Here is a 14,408-nt window from a genome sequence, read left to right on the forward strand (position 1 = left end):
GGCCGATATCGTGATTTTTCGAACATGAGAAATGTCGAGCTTTGTCTTACCCCTCAGACATCCACAACATCTACCCATGAGGTTCGTTTTGGCCTTCCAGATGCGGGTTGGGGGCAGTGTGATGGGATCCATGTCTAGGCTTGAATCCTCTCATGGCGGTCAGCCGGTGCAGCGGGGCAAGGCTTCTACTGAGGTTCCGCCGTGCTATTCTCGAAATGGAACCAAGGCACTTCAGAACTCGCTGCTCTGGAAAAGTGATTACGACTGAGGGAACACCCAGGCGGTCCCATTGCATCTGCTTATGCTGGGATCCTCTACCATCTTTTGAATCGTAGAACTTTTCAGATTTTCCCCATGGTTTCTGAACAATCGCCTGCTCTTGAGACAGCCGGTGTTAATATGGATGCCCAGCAGGAAAAGGGCAATGTGCTCGACAGCAGCACTCAGTCTGATGAATCCCACTCTGAAGAGTCGAACACTAACGAAAGCGAGAGCCTTCCGGGATGGAAGATATTCGTCATTTGGCTGGCCATTGCACTTGGTGTTTTGTGTACTTTCCTCGATGAAGGCATCATTGCGACAGCCATTCCGCGCATCACTGATGAGTTTGGATCTCTCACAGACGTTGGTGTAAGTCGCATTGCATTCCATGAACAGACTCCAATCCAGCGAACTACGGCTAATAAGCTTATAGTGGTACGGCTCAGCATATCAAATGACTCTTTGCGCATTCCAACTCATCTTCGGGCGCCTGTACAACCAGTTCAATGTCAAGATCATTTTCGTGATCTCTCTCGTCATCTTCGAAATTGGGTCCCTCATATGCGCGGTGAGCCCGAGCTCAGCAGTCTTCATCGTCGGACGCGCCGTCGCCGGCCTCGGTGCATCTGGCCTCCAAAGCGGCTGCTTGGTACTCATCTCAGCTGCCCTTCCTGCAAAACATCTGCCGATGTACGTAGGTGCCATAGGTATGGTCTATGGTGTTGCAGCTGTTCTCGGGCCGGTGGTAGGCGGCGTTATCACGAACAGTTACCTCACGTGGAGATGGTAAGTGGTATCCCGTTGCTTGAATCTGCTCGCCATGCAACATCTATTTTGCTAATATCAAATCGTTATCAGGTGTTTCTACATCAACCTTCCAATCGCCGCACCACCTGCTCTCGCGACGTTGTTTCTGGTCAAGTCGTCCCCACCAACCGAGGAGCAGCGGCGGCCTTGGCTGCAGAAAATCCGGGGCTTGGATTATCTTGGCATGCTCCTCTTACTGCCAGGGATCACCTCATTTCTCCTGGCCCTCCAATTCGGAGGCGCGCTTTTCGCGTGGGATGACAAACGAACCATTGCATGCTTTGTCGTCGCCGGCGTCCTCGTCATCGGCTTCGTGGCCGAACAGTGGTGGATGGGCGAAAAGGCGCTGGTGCCGCCGCGCCTAGCTAAGACGCGTGTGATTATCTTTGGGGCCTTTTTCGGCTTTTGCTTGGACAGTGCCTTTTTTACTCTCGTTTACTACGTATGATACCCAATTTTTTAGACAATACTGTTCAGCACAGAACACAAGCTAACATCTCTTATAGGTGCCTCTCTGGTTTCAAGCCATTCAGGGTGCCACGCCTGAGGAGTCTGGTGTTCGATACCTGGCCTTGTGTCTAGCATTTATCCTCACCATTTTCCTCAGCGGCTGGGGTGTCACAAAGACGGGTTATTACCAGCCTTTCATGCTCGCTGGTACCATTCTTGTCTCTATTGGCGCCGGTCTTCTCTCGACGCTCAAGGTATCTTCAGGCGCGAACCTCTGGATTCCCTTTCAAGTCATCGCCGGGCTTGGTATTGGGGCATCGACACAGCAAGCAGCGGTCGCTGTCCAGAGCAGTCTGGAAGAGGCCGACGTTGCCATAGGAGTGGCGGTGGTACTATTCTTCCAATGCTTCGGTCCTACTACTGCCATCACAGTTGCCCAGGCCGTGTTCGCAAGCACGTTAACGTCGGGAATAATCTCCAATGTCCCAGGGGTAGATCCCGAAGCAATTAGAAACTCGGGTGCAACTCAACTTAGAGACTTGGTATCTCCGGACCAATTTGGTACACTGCTACAGGTATATAATCATGCCATCACCAGGACATTCATAGTTGCTGCTGTCATGGCCGCGGCGAGTGTCATTGGCGTTGCTGGTGTTGGACTAAAGAAGATTTCTGGGGAGGGTGACGAAAAGAAAGACGCCGAGGGCAAGTGATATATTCGTTGCGAGAAAAGAAGACTTTCGATATGGAAACGATATATAGAGACTACATACTAGCTTCAATGACGACAGATATCAGCAGTAACCCACAAAAGGAGTCAGTGATCTCAGTCCAATCTACAACATCATGCAGGGTTAAGATTGTCAGTCAGTCACGGATCCTAGCGCTCATAATAAAGAAATCCCTGTCTTAGTCATCGTCAATGCATCGTGGAAAAGGCCCAATGACGGTGTATCCAGCTGTCCGGAGTGGGTCAAGCCAACTTCTGACAATCCCCGTTACAACTTGCCTTAGCCGCACAGCGTTGCATCCGTCCGTTCTCAATGACATCTTGACAATTGACTTTCCGTTCTCCGGAACCCCAGATCTCCAAGCTGTCGTCGGATCGCAGCTTCGAGGTTTGTCTTCAGCAGACTTTCCGTTCTGCAGCTTTCTTAGCTGCCAGCTCCGGGCCACACTCAAATGGACGACCATAACGCAGCTGTCAAGCGCATCGCTGAGGTCGTAAGGGACTTCCACTCGCGCCGGGAACCTTTCCGCATCTTTCACGGTTCCACTAGCAGCACCCGGCCCGCCCACCACCAGCGCGTCGTCGACATCAGCGAGCTGCATCATGTTCTACACATCGACACTGCGGCCGCCGTCGCCGTAGTCGAGCCCAATGTCCCCATGGACCAGCTCGTTGCGGCCACCTATCGGTGCGGGTTTGTCCCACCTGTCGTTATGGAGTTTCCGGGCATCACTGTCGGCGGCGGCTTCGCCGGGTCAGCCGGAGAGAGCAGCTCCTTTCGCTACGGGTATTTTGACCAGACGGTGCAGTCTGTAGAAATGATTCTCGCGAGTGGGGAGGTCGTCAATGCCTCCCAGACCGAGAATCCAGATCTCTTCAAGGGTGCGGCAGGGGCGCTGGGGACCCTTGGTATCGTCACAAAACTGGAGCTGCGGTTGCTGAAGGCCAAGCAATTCGTCAAGCTCAGCTATCACTCGTACTCGACAATTCCGGAAGCCGTTGCTGCGATACAACGGGAGACGAATCTGGCGCACAATGACTACGTCGAAGGACTGGTCTTTTCGAGGACGAGCGCCGCTGTTGTTACGGGTCATATGACGGATGATCTGCCCGAAAAATGCCAGCCACAGACATTCAGCAGATCCAAGGATCCTTGGTTCTATCTGCATGCACGGAAGCGAATCGCGAATGGCACACCGACGCCGGATTATGTACCGCTGCAGGATTACTTATTTCGGTACGACCGGGGTGCATTCTGGATGGGCGAGTTGGCCTTCAAATATTTTGGCTTTGTCCCTTTCAATCGACTCACTCGCCGGGCTCTGAATCGACTCATGGACACAAGGACACTATACAAAGCCGGCCTAAGCGGCAACAGCCGAATGACATTCAAATACACCGTTCACGACCTCTCGCTTCCATACACCACAGTCCAGGAATTCATCGACTACGTGGCAGACAACCTCGAAATATGGCCACTCTGGCTGTGCCCCCTGCGTGCCACTGAAACCGTCGGCTTCCACCCCTACACGATGGAGCCTGGAGGAGAGACGCCGCAACCGATGCTCAATGTGGGTGTGTGGGGAGCATCGTCAAAGAAGATTGATAGGTTCGTCCGTCAGAACCGAGATCTCGAGGCGAAGGTCATGGAGCTAGGCGGGCGCAAGGTGTTATACTCTCACGCGTACTACACCGAGTCGCAATTCTGGGACGTGTACGATAAAGATTGGTATACAAAACTGCGAGATCGGTACAGCGCGACGAGTTTACCGACGGTTTATGACAAGATTACGGTTGATGTGAGCAAGGAACGGAGGAGAAAGTCATTGAAAGACAGGCTGGCGATCACGTGGCCGGTCGCTGGCCTCGTCGGTGTTTGGTCTGTAATACGGAAGTGAGAGCAGAATGCTTTATACGGCCGATCAGAGAATGGTGATGTGATGTCTATGGGTCATGTTCATCATGCGGTGTCATTGTTTGAATGTTTGTAATGGGTTATGAGAGCATGATGCCATGACGGTGCGGAATGTCTATGTCGATGTGGTTAACCCGTGTTCTTTTGGCGTCAAATATTCTGCATCCTGCATACTGAGCGGAGTTCGGGTTATTCTTCTGATACTTGTCACATTTCGGATTCTGCTGTCGGTAGTAACTTTAGCATCAAGACCTTGTGTTGCGCGTCATGTTCTGGAACTTGTTGGGATCATGCATGTGCCAATAATGCTGTTGATATTCGCAGGTATACGGCTGTCAAATTGTCACAAGATATCAAACCTCTACTGCTGGCCCATGATCTCCATATATCGGATCTCTGTTAAACCACGGTACCTCAGCAATGGCATCAATCTTTCCTTCTTCGCCCCTTTTGCCGTAGCACATATCCCAGTGGCAGCCTTTGGGATAACTTCCGACCATCTCGAATCCGCTGCCAAAATCATCCAGCAAGCGGTGAGAAACGCCGGCCGGTACAATGATGACATCGCCCTTCTCAACTACAGGCTCGATCCGGCCTTCATTATCTTCGCCCCCAAAACAAAGCTTAGCGCGCCCATGGCTAATGCTCAGAACTTCGTGTGTTGTACTGTGAAAGTGACTCGTGCTGTACATGGTATATCGCCATTGCGGCTCGACGACACCAAGGGAGGTAAGGCGAGATTCGATGGCTGATACACTCGTTGACGAAAAGGCGGAGTGATAGATCAATAGGGGTTTGTTTTGGATGCTTGTGTTTGGGAACAGTCCATGTGCCGGGATGAGGTGCTTGGACACGCGCAGTGATGCCAAGGGCGCCAGGCTGGCTTTGGAGCCCATGATCGTGTGTTCGAGCGTGGATCCCTTCTTTGGGTATGTTTGTTGGTGAATATCTGTAGGGTAAGCTGTGATACTCGGTCACAGACCTGTCTTGGGTAAAAGGGGAAAGAAGCTGTAAGTCGACATGTGTAAATAAGTTGAGAATGGAGTGAAGAAATATTGACGTCATACCCGGCGTGACCGCTCATCATTGCTTAATCTATTCTCATTATTATCATAAGTCTATTCTTTCCGCGCCCGGGCAGAGTCTTTTAGCACACGACGAAATATCCTCTCGTCCTGGTCAATTGAGCCCACCGTGCATTTGACAACATGGCGTGGAGGAACAACACGCCTCAAGACCAGTTCCAACCATATGTCCTTCATTACAGATCCTTCAGGAACTTCACGTTTCTTTCCAAGCCGATGCAATAGCGTTCCAGTACTGGTCAGGATGCATCCGCATATGCCCAACATGGCCACTGCCATCGAAACGCACCGCATCATAGGCGTAGCCCTTGCCCTTCGACTCGGCCATATTCTCCTCGATATCCTCCCAGCCAATGAGCGGATCCTCCTTGCTATACAGATACAGTTTGCGGGATCCCTTGGAAACATACTTCGTGTCGCCAATGGCCGCGACGCTGAAGACAGGCGCGCTTTCCCGGCCGGTGAGGTGCTCGAAGCTGTGATTCAGAAGGAGGAAGACGCCCATGATGCACTGTGTCACAACGAACGGCCAGGGAAACCAACCAGCGGTGCCAAGGGTCATGGCCAGAGACCAGCGCTTGAGGTTGTTCCAGGTCATGATCACGCTGCCGGGCGTCGAGTCGTAGCTAGACAGGCGATGCGGCATGGGGCGACCGAATCTCTCTTGGTAGGCGTGCAGCGTTCCAGCGTAGTTGATGCCGCCCGTGTTGGACATGACATGCATGAGGACCGCATCTTCGTTGGGGTCTGGTGTTCCGGACGTTGTCGAGGGATAGGCGGCTTCGATGATGGGCTTCATGTTGTTGGAGCGGGTCTGAAGGTCCTCTCTCATGGCTTTGACGATGGGCGAGAGCACGGCGATCTGTTTTGCGTGCGGAAAGAGTGTGCGGAATCCATCGGCGTATTTGGAGACGTGTTTTGGTATGGCGTCGCCCCAGCTGTAAATGATGACGACCCTTGGGTGATCTGCTGATGGCTGCGTGCCCTCTGTTACTGGTTCACCTTCGCGAAAGAAAATCTGGTCGGTGATGGCCGTGAAGCCTGGGAACGGGTCTGATTTCGGTGCCATTTTGAGGGCTTCTTGGGGCGTGCACCACGAGCAATGAGATGAACTAAGAGTGAGATAATAAACGAGCAGACGTAAGCTTTGGTGAGAAAAGTTGAGCAAAGGATCTGGGCATCAGCTGTACATTCGCGAGGAGGGAGCATCAGCGTTCATATTTTGAACGTCAGATCCATTTTCTGATGACTGATCTCATCTCGGCGATAAAATCTTATCAAAGGCCCGGAGACTCGGTAGGCGTCCTGTGGCCACGCCGTTGTTGGGGCGCGCCGTGGACCCAGGAACCTAACTGTTGGGACTCGCATCGGAGCAGAAGCCTGAAAACCGTACGACGGCCGGCGTTGGGCATAGTCCACGGAGGATCCGTTACTCTAATCTGGCGTGCCTGGGAGGATCGCATTGCGCGTTGTGTGGCGCCTCAAATCTCACACCAGTCATGGACTCATGGCGCCGCCCTGTGTGGGCTTCTTAGGGGGCTTTCAGTTACGAGTGTGAGCCACTGAGGGTGAGAGTGAGACTCATCTCACTCACGCTAAATACTCAAAAGTGAGCTTGGCGGCGTGCGCTGACGGCTCCCACAGTTCCACTTACCGAGGCAAAAGCAATTGATGTTTAGAAGTGGCCGGACGCCCAAGCTCCTGGAGCGTTGTCCAGATTGTGGGCTTGAGTCAGGTGACATGTTCAAAGCCGAGGCTCACTCAGGAACGGGTTCGGTTTGAACTCCGCCCGCCCTCTCTGATCTTGGAGATGGACAAAGTGAGAGCCAACAAGCGTTCGAGAACCGGACCCACATTGTCGATACCCCAGAAGCTTCCCCGGGTTCCAGCGACTCGACGATAGTTCAGCTTCATCCAAGTTCTTTTCGTGTATTACTGATCCAAAACTCAGATAAATCCTCCATCTATTGAACGGCCTTATCGACTTAATGACCGGTGGTGCTACAAAGGCTAATCAGCATCCCTGTAATCGAGCCTCTTGGCGAAGAGGACGAGACTTTGACCCTTGAAATCAGCGGGATCCTGTCGATATCATGACGTCTGAGGAGCTTGTAACATTCTCAAGTGCTACGACGATAACAAAACTCGGTCCCAATGTGTACGGAGCAAACTTGGTTCCCAGCTGGTGCACCGGCTCAGGTCAGTCGCTTTTTCTCTACGCCCATTGGGCTCATAATTGACAGCGCGCAGTTCCGAATGGCGGTTACGTCGCATCGGTGATTCTCCGTGCGGCATCGCAGCACCTTACAGCACGCGGACAACCCGACTCAATCTCGGCGCATTTCGAGTACGTCAATCGCACGGAGATTGGTCCTGCAATTCTCATCGTCGATGAAGTCAAGCTCGGCCGCAATCTTTCAACGTTGCACGTCTCCCTCTATCAACATGATCTCCAATCATCAGCTCCCTGGTTTACGCCGTCTTCCAGAAAAGAGGTCGTCGCCTACTTGATCAATACGCGCTTAACTGTCGAGAAGGGCCTGACGCTAGAGAGTGGCTGGGCAATGACTCCGCCAGCCAAGACCGCCAATCTCTCCCTCCTCGGTCAGGATAAGGACCCCCACTGGGTGCGCAAGCTAAAGCTGAATGCTCGCGCGACGTCCTACGCCCGCGCTCACAACAATCTCGAGTACTACGTTCCGCGCGAGGACTCACGCCGTGGAATCGTCGATCTCTGGTTGCGGCTGAAAGACGGCCAGAGGTTTACGAATGCATCGCTCGGTTATGTTGTGGACGCGTATCCGACAGTAATAGAGGCATGGAGACCGAAGCGCGACGAGGAACAGACACCTTTTCGGTCGAATGAGATGTTTTGGTACCCTACCCTTGCTCTGAATCTGGACGTGAAGAAGGCTTTGCCGGAGGAGGGAGCCGAGTGGCTCTTCCTTCGGACAATGGCAAAGGTCATCCGAAATGGCAGACTAGATCTTGAGGTTATTGTTCTAGATCAGGGTGGAGATGTTGTCGCTCTGAGTACTCATGTGAACATGGTTTTGCCCGCTGAGAGGAACTTGAAAGAAAGGAGTCACTCGAAAGCCAAGATTTAGATGCAAGGCCTAGACGTATACTCGACCTGATATGGTTCAGTTCATTTTTTCAAGGGCATTATGTATCAGATCTCATATCCTATGTACATGTCCATAATACCCCTAACCCATCATGTTTTGCATCATTCAGACGTGCTTGGTTCAAGGCGCTAGTTGAGGCGTGAAGCCGACCGCAAACTATTGCACCTTCCCTCTGGAGTCAACCGACCAGATTTCTTCGATAACCCCATTACGATGGGCGTAATACCAGTCGTGCAGGTTAATCGTTGGATCAATGTGACTGGGAACCATTTCAACCCGATCTCCCACCGCCAAGGCGGGAGTTTCCTCCTCCCAACTAAGCGAACCATGCTCGTCTCCCAGGTTGGCGTGGGTATAGCGTCGGTCTTTGCATTCAGCAAGTCCGCTGTCCGTCGTCAACGACTTCAGCCCCGTATCAATCGTTACTTGCCGCTCGCCCTGCTTGCTGACAACGGTCGCTAACAGCGTTAAGCTATTGGAGTAGAACGAGCCGACGGCGTTGCGGTAGTCCGTATCCATGAAGATGAAGGATCCCGGCTGCAATTCCGTGACTCCTGGAACCGTAACGCAGAATTCAGCGGTGCCTGTGCCGCCGGTTGTGACCACCTCGATGCCGAAACCTGCTTTCCGAAGCGCTTCTGCCGTCTCGGTCAGCGTCTTCATGGACTCGAGGCACTGCCTCTTTCGGTCCTCCCGGTCGTGGAGGTGCTGCAGGTGGCCCTCGTATCCCTGTACACCAATCAGGTTGAGATGCTTGAGATTTCCAATGTGTCTCGCCAGAGCCAAGGCAGGCTCGCCTGCGGCCACGCCAGTCCGATGCAGTCCAACATCCAAGTCAATCAGTGTGAGAATAGGCTCCTCGACACCGGCCTCCTCCAACGCGTCGTTGATTGCCGTTGCACCAACTTCGCTATCGATGACCATCTTAATTTTCTTGTTTTTCTTAAAAAGTTCAACAAGACGCTTCACTTTCGGTTTGCCAATGATTTCGCACGTAATGAGGATGTCGTCGAAGCCCGCCGCCGTGATGGCTTCTGCTTCTGACACTTTGGCCACACAGCAGCCTTTGGCACCGGCAGCAGCAAGCTTGCCGGCAAGAGCTGCGCTCTTTGTTGTCTTGAGGTGAGGGCGGATGTTGACTCCGGTGGGAAGTAGGCTGTCGAATAGCTTCTTGATGTTTGCTTCCATGAGGTCGAGATCCACGATCATGGAAGGTGTGTCTAGGCTGTCTAGCCCGTCTCCCACATTGACAGTGTACATTTTGGCGACGATTTTGGGTTGTTGAGATGAGATTACATGACGTGAACAGGTTCTCAATGCCAAAGATGAAGTGAACACGGGACTCCAAGATCCCGCATAAGATCGGCTGCGGGGTCGGCAACCCCAGAGCGAGATAAGACGATTCGGGGTGGATCTCCGGCGTCGGAAACGGCGTGACTAATCAGTCTGTGTCCTGTTGTCCGCGGAATACCTCGAGCATGATTTGATCGACATGTTCATTTCCTCGCTGAATACGCTCACATATGGAAATGGAAGGAAGTCAAAATATCAGGCATGGCACTGCTCTCCATCTCGGTCAACATGTATGTCTCACAGCGCACATGAACACACCATAATTTGAGCTGCCAACGCACATGCGCCTTAGGTTTTTTGGCGCCTAGACGCGGGACCCGGCAAGTTGCGCTTGAACGATGGATCTTTTGCCCGGCTCGGCACGTCTGCAGGTTCAATAGAGGTTGGCTCCAGCCAACAACCGATGCAGGGTTGCATCATCCATGCAGCACTGTTCATAATCAGCACTATACTTATCCGTCCTACTCAAAGCAGCATTCAAGGGCTGATCACACGTTGCCGATAGGCCATCGATGAGGGGCATGTTGTACAATGGGTATAAGACAGCAGTCAGAGTAGGACTGGGAACTTGCTGCATATCAGGCCAGACAAATGAGACGAATGAGGTGGCTATGATATGAAAGCATATGATCTTGCTCTAAGACAGCTCATGACTGAGGTAGAGGAAAATGAAAGAGATCTGCAAATCTGGCTGTTATAGAATATTTGTATATATATCCCACGTGCCTATTTGAGTCTATGGTAACAAGCATGCACAACATCTTATCGAACCTTCTCACCAAACCCCCCGTGACTATGGTGCTACTTGATGCGCCAGAGCTTTCGCTAGCCTCGACCGGGGCTTTTTTGTCTATCGCGACAATTTCGACACTAATTTTACGAATCTTCTATAATTTGTACTTACACCCCTTATCCAACTATCATGGCCCATGGTATGCGGCTTCATTCTCACTTTGCTCCGCTGTCATATCTGTATTTGGGCTTGAGCCACATTGGTTGCTGTACCTGGCCAAAAAATATGGATGTGAGTTGTTGCCCGTCTTGTTCTTTCATCTGAGATTACCACGAGATTCACTAGCTAGTGTCCCGTCCAATCTTTTGGAAAGTGATAGACTAGTACTAACTGATCGGCGAAGTTGAGAAGCCTATCCGCATAGCACCATCGCTTCTGCTTTTTCCTCAATCCAAGGCTGTCAAGGATATCTACTGGGATTCGAAATGCAATAACAAAGCTTCCCTTTACGGTTCCGGTGCACTTGGCCCACCGCACCTATTCTCGACCATTGATGGGAGTGTGCATAAGTCCTTGAGAAAAGCCCTCGGCGGTCCATCGGTATGTCTCTGCAACAGTTCTACGCTGTTAGTTGCATCCTCGGCGCGCCTTTGACTAATACTGAACTGTCCAGTGGTCCGTAGGTGGATTGAAGAACAATTGGGAACCACGAATAGACGCACACATTCAACTTTTTGTGCAACGGATGGCCGAATTTGCCGAGAAAAATCAGGCAGTTATTCTCTCCGACAAAGTAGCGTGAGTATTGACATGCTCTTAGCAAAGATGCAAAAAACCTTGTGACAAGGCTAACCTCATCTAAGAGAGTTCGCGGCCGATATCATGACGCTAGTCTGTTTCACCAACCCCTGGGGCTTCGTCGACAACAGTCGTGACGAGCGCAACATGCTCAAAAGTTGGCGAGAGGGATTAGTCTTCTTCGGGTTTGCAGGTCGTTTCCGCTTCTTTCGGGATGTGATTCTGAAAGGCTCGCTGGGTAAATATTTTCTACCAGAGACAAGCGATGACAACGGCATGGGATACTTGATGAGGCAAGCAGACAGGGAGGTCTCTGGTCGGGAGCAGCGCATGTCGCAAGAGGACTTTTCCCAGGAAAGACCAGACTTTTTGCAACTGTTCGTCACATCAAACCCCTGCGTGTCATCAAGGCGCAATACTAACCTGGTTATAGGTGCCTCGAGGCACGGATGGACGGAAAGCCATTGACGGCGATGCAGAAGCGCGCGCACGTAACGCTGCTCATTCAAGCCGGCGCGGATACGACCGGAACGGCGCTCGGCAGTACCATCCGATTCCTTCTGACCCATCCGGCCGTGTTCGCACGTGTAAGAGCCGAGTTAGCAGCTGCCGCCGACGCCAAACTTCTCAGCACACCCATCCAATTCGAAGAGACAAGGGCACACTTGCCCTACTTTGTGGCATGTATCAAGGAGTCTCTGAGACTTCACCCGCCCGCGACGAACTTGTTCGGCAGAGTGGCGCCGTCCCCGGATGGTAAAGTCGTGGACGGTACCTGGGTACCCGCTGGCGCAGAAATCACGAGCAATTCGTACGTCGTTCAACGGGACCCTCATCTGTATGCCCCGGACCCAGAGGTATATCGACCAGAGCGGTGGCTTGAGGACGAGGGAAATTCCAAGGAGCATATCAGCGAGATGGATGCTTCTGCTTTTGTGTTTGGCGTTGGGCCTAGAGTCTGTCTGGGAAAAGACCTTGCCATCATGGAGTTGTACAAGCTGCTCCCAGAGACTTTTCGGCAGTTTGACTTTGATATGAAGGAAGAGGGAGAGTTTGTGGTTGTCGGGGGTATTGCCTACAACGAACGGTTTGTTGTTCAGCTGAAGCCGCGAAGGGAATAGTCCTCGTTGAAACTTTTCGTTTCTTCAACTTGTTCCTTTTTTCTTTTGAGGCATCTGGTTGCCACGGCCAAGTTAGTAGGCTAAAGGGATCTCAGTAGTATGGTAACCTTGCCTGATGACAATGCTGCACAGATTCCTGAGACGACGATAATCAGTGTCTACAATACCGTGTTACAAGTTGTGGCTTGAGGGAAGTTATCAACTAATTGGTTCATATGTTGATGCAACGCCGGTCAATGTCTCTGTCATCGAGCAACCGACGATAAGCGATGACAAGGAAACGGGCAACTCTGCCAATAAAGACGTTTTCCGCGCTGAATCCTTGCCGGCGCCGGAGCGGGGAGATGCCCCACAGCTGTCTAGCGCCGCTTTCGGCTATCTCGGTCGCACTGATTCCTCCTCTCTCAGGCGTCCTTTCTGGACAGTGTAGCCCATGTCAACAAGTCGACTCCGACTGGTCCGCGGGAAAGTGGCAGGGTTCGGAGAAAATCATGCTGTCTCTTCAGTTGCTGGCAGTCTCTCTAGAAGCATAACGTTGCAGCACGCATACTTCCATACTGTAGACAGGCACCATGGATTATTCGTTACAGAACCACCGCTCCTTCATTGGCTCCAAGGTCACTGACCTGCCTACGCCCTCTTTTGTTCTCAGCTTGCCAACCATCAAGAAGAATATTGAGAGGCTGCATCAGGATGTCGAGAAGGCCGGAGTCACACTTAGACCTCATGTTAAGACCCTCAAGGTAGGAAATTGACATATTTCCCACTCCGACGTATTTGAGGTCATGACTAACTGACTCGCAGAGTCTAGAAGTCACGCGGTTGATGCTGGGAAATGGCAAGTACAAGAGAGTTGTGGCATCAACACTGTCAGAAATCCGTGGATTATTGCCATTAGCAGAAGAGGGCATTCTCGAGGAGGTTTGTTATGATTCGCCAGTAAAGATACACAAGGACTCGCAGAACTGAGGCATTTTCTTTTAGGTTCTGTATGGGCTGCCGCCTCCAGCAAGCACCATCCATCTGCTGGAAGATCTACGAAAGTCCACCAACGTCCAGCTCATGATCGACCATGAGAAGCAGCTCATAATCGTAGAGAAGTTTGTCGCCAAGAACACGGAAAGCACAATCAAACCCTGGGACATCTACATCAAGCTCGATGTGGGTAGCAAGCGCGCCGGTCTTCCCCTGGGCAGCGATCGTCTCACAAAGCTGATTCAACACGTCAACAACTCATCAGCCGTCACTCTCAAGGGCTTCTACTGCCATGCAGGCCACTCTTATGGGTGCCGGACACCACAAGAAGTGGAGGATCTCCTTACGGTCGAAATCAACAGTGTCCTGAGCGCTGCGAAGCTGGTTACTGGTGACAGAAAACTCACCCTATCTGTGGGCGCCACACCGACGGCTCATGTTGTTGGCACTCTTAAGGCAGCGATCCCCGAGAACGTCACCTTGGAGTTGCACGCCGGTATGTACTTCTCGCTAATCTTGACCGCAGAGGCGAGACACGATTAACACGAGGGTTTCTTAGGGAACTTCCCAACAAACGATCTCCAACAGGTCGCAACCAGCGTCATTGGAGCCGAAGACCAGGCCATCCGCGTCCTCTCCGAAGTCTGCAGCGTGTACCCGGAGCGCAACGAGGCTCTCATCAACGCCGGGACAATCGCCTTGTCAAAGGAAGCTGGCCCGGACCCAGGCTACGGCAAGGTTGTCGGCAAGCCTGACTGGGCTGTTGTCCGAATGTCTCAGGAACACGGTATCCTGGGTGAAGTTCAGGCACCGGGCTCAAAGACTACTGAGCCAGAGCGCAGAGATGTGGAAGCGAATTTCGATGTTGGCGATAAGGTGTTCCTCAATGTCCAGCATGCCTGCATTACTGCTGCGGCGTTTTATGTTTACTACGTTGTAGATGAGAATGATGTTGTGGTAGATACCTGGGTTCCGTGGAAGGGGTGGTAATGGTGAAAAGTTTGACAGTTTAGTCAAATAGTAGAAGCTTTAGTCCCTCATACCTTACTATA

The 14,408-nt window shown here is 52.0% G+C and overlaps 8 protein-coding genes across 8 annotated transcripts; 5 read left to right on the forward strand and 3 right to left on the reverse strand.

Moving 5' to 3' along the window:
- Positions 1-354: 354 nt before the first annotated feature.
- On the forward strand, positions 355-2,231 carry CCOS01_03472 (major facilitator superfamily transporter; the record flags this gene model as incomplete). The annotated part of the gene is made up of 4 exons (XM_060451658.1): positions 355-630; positions 695-1,047; positions 1,120-1,510; positions 1,575-2,231. The coding sequence occupies 4 exons, from the start codon at positions 355-357 to the stop codon at positions 2,229-2,231; spliced, it is 1,677 nt and encodes a 558-aa protein (XP_060317923.1).
- Positions 2,232-2,700: 469 nt separating this feature from the next.
- Positions 2,701-4,146, forward strand: CCOS01_03473 (FAD binding domain-containing protein; the record flags this gene model as incomplete). Its single annotated transcript, XM_060451659.1, has 1 exon — positions 2,701-4,146. The coding sequence occupies one exon, from the start codon at positions 2,701-2,703 to the stop codon at positions 4,144-4,146; it is 1,446 nt and encodes a 481-aa protein (XP_060317924.1).
- A 370-nt stretch (positions 4,147-4,516) lies between these two features.
- On the reverse strand, positions 4,517-5,059 carry CCOS01_03474 (uncharacterized protein; the record flags this gene model as incomplete). The annotated part of the gene is made up of 1 exon (XM_060451660.1): positions 4,517-5,059. The coding sequence occupies one exon, from the start codon at positions 5,057-5,059 to the stop codon at positions 4,517-4,519; it is 543 nt and encodes a 180-aa protein (XP_060317925.1).
- Positions 5,060-5,444: 385 nt separating this feature from the next.
- On the reverse strand, positions 5,445-6,317 carry CCOS01_03475 (uncharacterized protein; the record flags this gene model as incomplete). Its single annotated transcript, XM_060451661.1, has 1 exon — positions 5,445-6,317. One exon carries the CDS (start codon positions 6,315-6,317, stop codon positions 5,445-5,447), a length of 873 nt encoding a protein of 290 aa, XP_060317926.1.
- Positions 6,318-7,341: 1,024 nt separating this feature from the next.
- Positions 7,342-8,355, forward strand: CCOS01_03476 (uncharacterized protein; the record flags this gene model as incomplete). Its single annotated transcript, XM_060451662.1, has 2 exons — positions 7,342-7,447; positions 7,499-8,355. 2 exons carry the CDS (start codon positions 7,342-7,344, stop codon positions 8,353-8,355), a joined length of 963 nt encoding a protein of 320 aa, XP_060317927.1.
- Positions 8,356-8,532: 177 nt separating this feature from the next.
- On the reverse strand, positions 8,533-9,636 carry CCOS01_03477 (uncharacterized protein; the record flags this gene model as incomplete). The annotated part of the gene is made up of 1 exon (XM_060451663.1): positions 8,533-9,636. The coding sequence occupies one exon, from the start codon at positions 9,634-9,636 to the stop codon at positions 8,533-8,535; it is 1,104 nt and encodes a 367-aa protein (XP_060317928.1).
- A 1,015-nt stretch (positions 9,637-10,651) lies between these two features.
- CCOS01_03478 (cytochrome P450 17A1) lies at positions 10,652-12,381 on the forward strand (the record flags this gene model as incomplete). Its single annotated transcript, XM_060451664.1, has 5 exons — positions 10,652-10,661; positions 10,866-11,062; positions 11,136-11,260; positions 11,326-11,637; positions 11,694-12,381. 5 exons carry the CDS (start codon positions 10,652-10,654, stop codon positions 12,379-12,381), a joined length of 1,332 nt encoding a protein of 443 aa, XP_060317929.1.
- A 572-nt stretch (positions 12,382-12,953) lies between these two features.
- CCOS01_03479 (alanine racemase domain-containing protein) lies at positions 12,954-14,346 on the forward strand (the record flags this gene model as incomplete). Its single annotated transcript, XM_060451665.1, has 4 exons — positions 12,954-13,124; positions 13,186-13,302; positions 13,366-13,852; positions 13,916-14,346. The coding sequence occupies 4 exons, from the start codon at positions 12,954-12,956 to the stop codon at positions 14,344-14,346; spliced, it is 1,206 nt and encodes a 401-aa protein (XP_060317930.1).
- Positions 14,347-14,408: the final 62 nt, after the last annotated feature.

This window comes from Colletotrichum costaricense (assembly GCF_030867565.1).
Source record: "Colletotrichum costaricense strain IMI 309622 chromosome Unknown Scaffold_3.1, whole genome shotgun sequence".
Classification (NCBI taxonomy): Eukaryota; Fungi; Ascomycota; class Sordariomycetes; order Glomerellales; family Glomerellaceae; genus Colletotrichum; species Colletotrichum costaricense.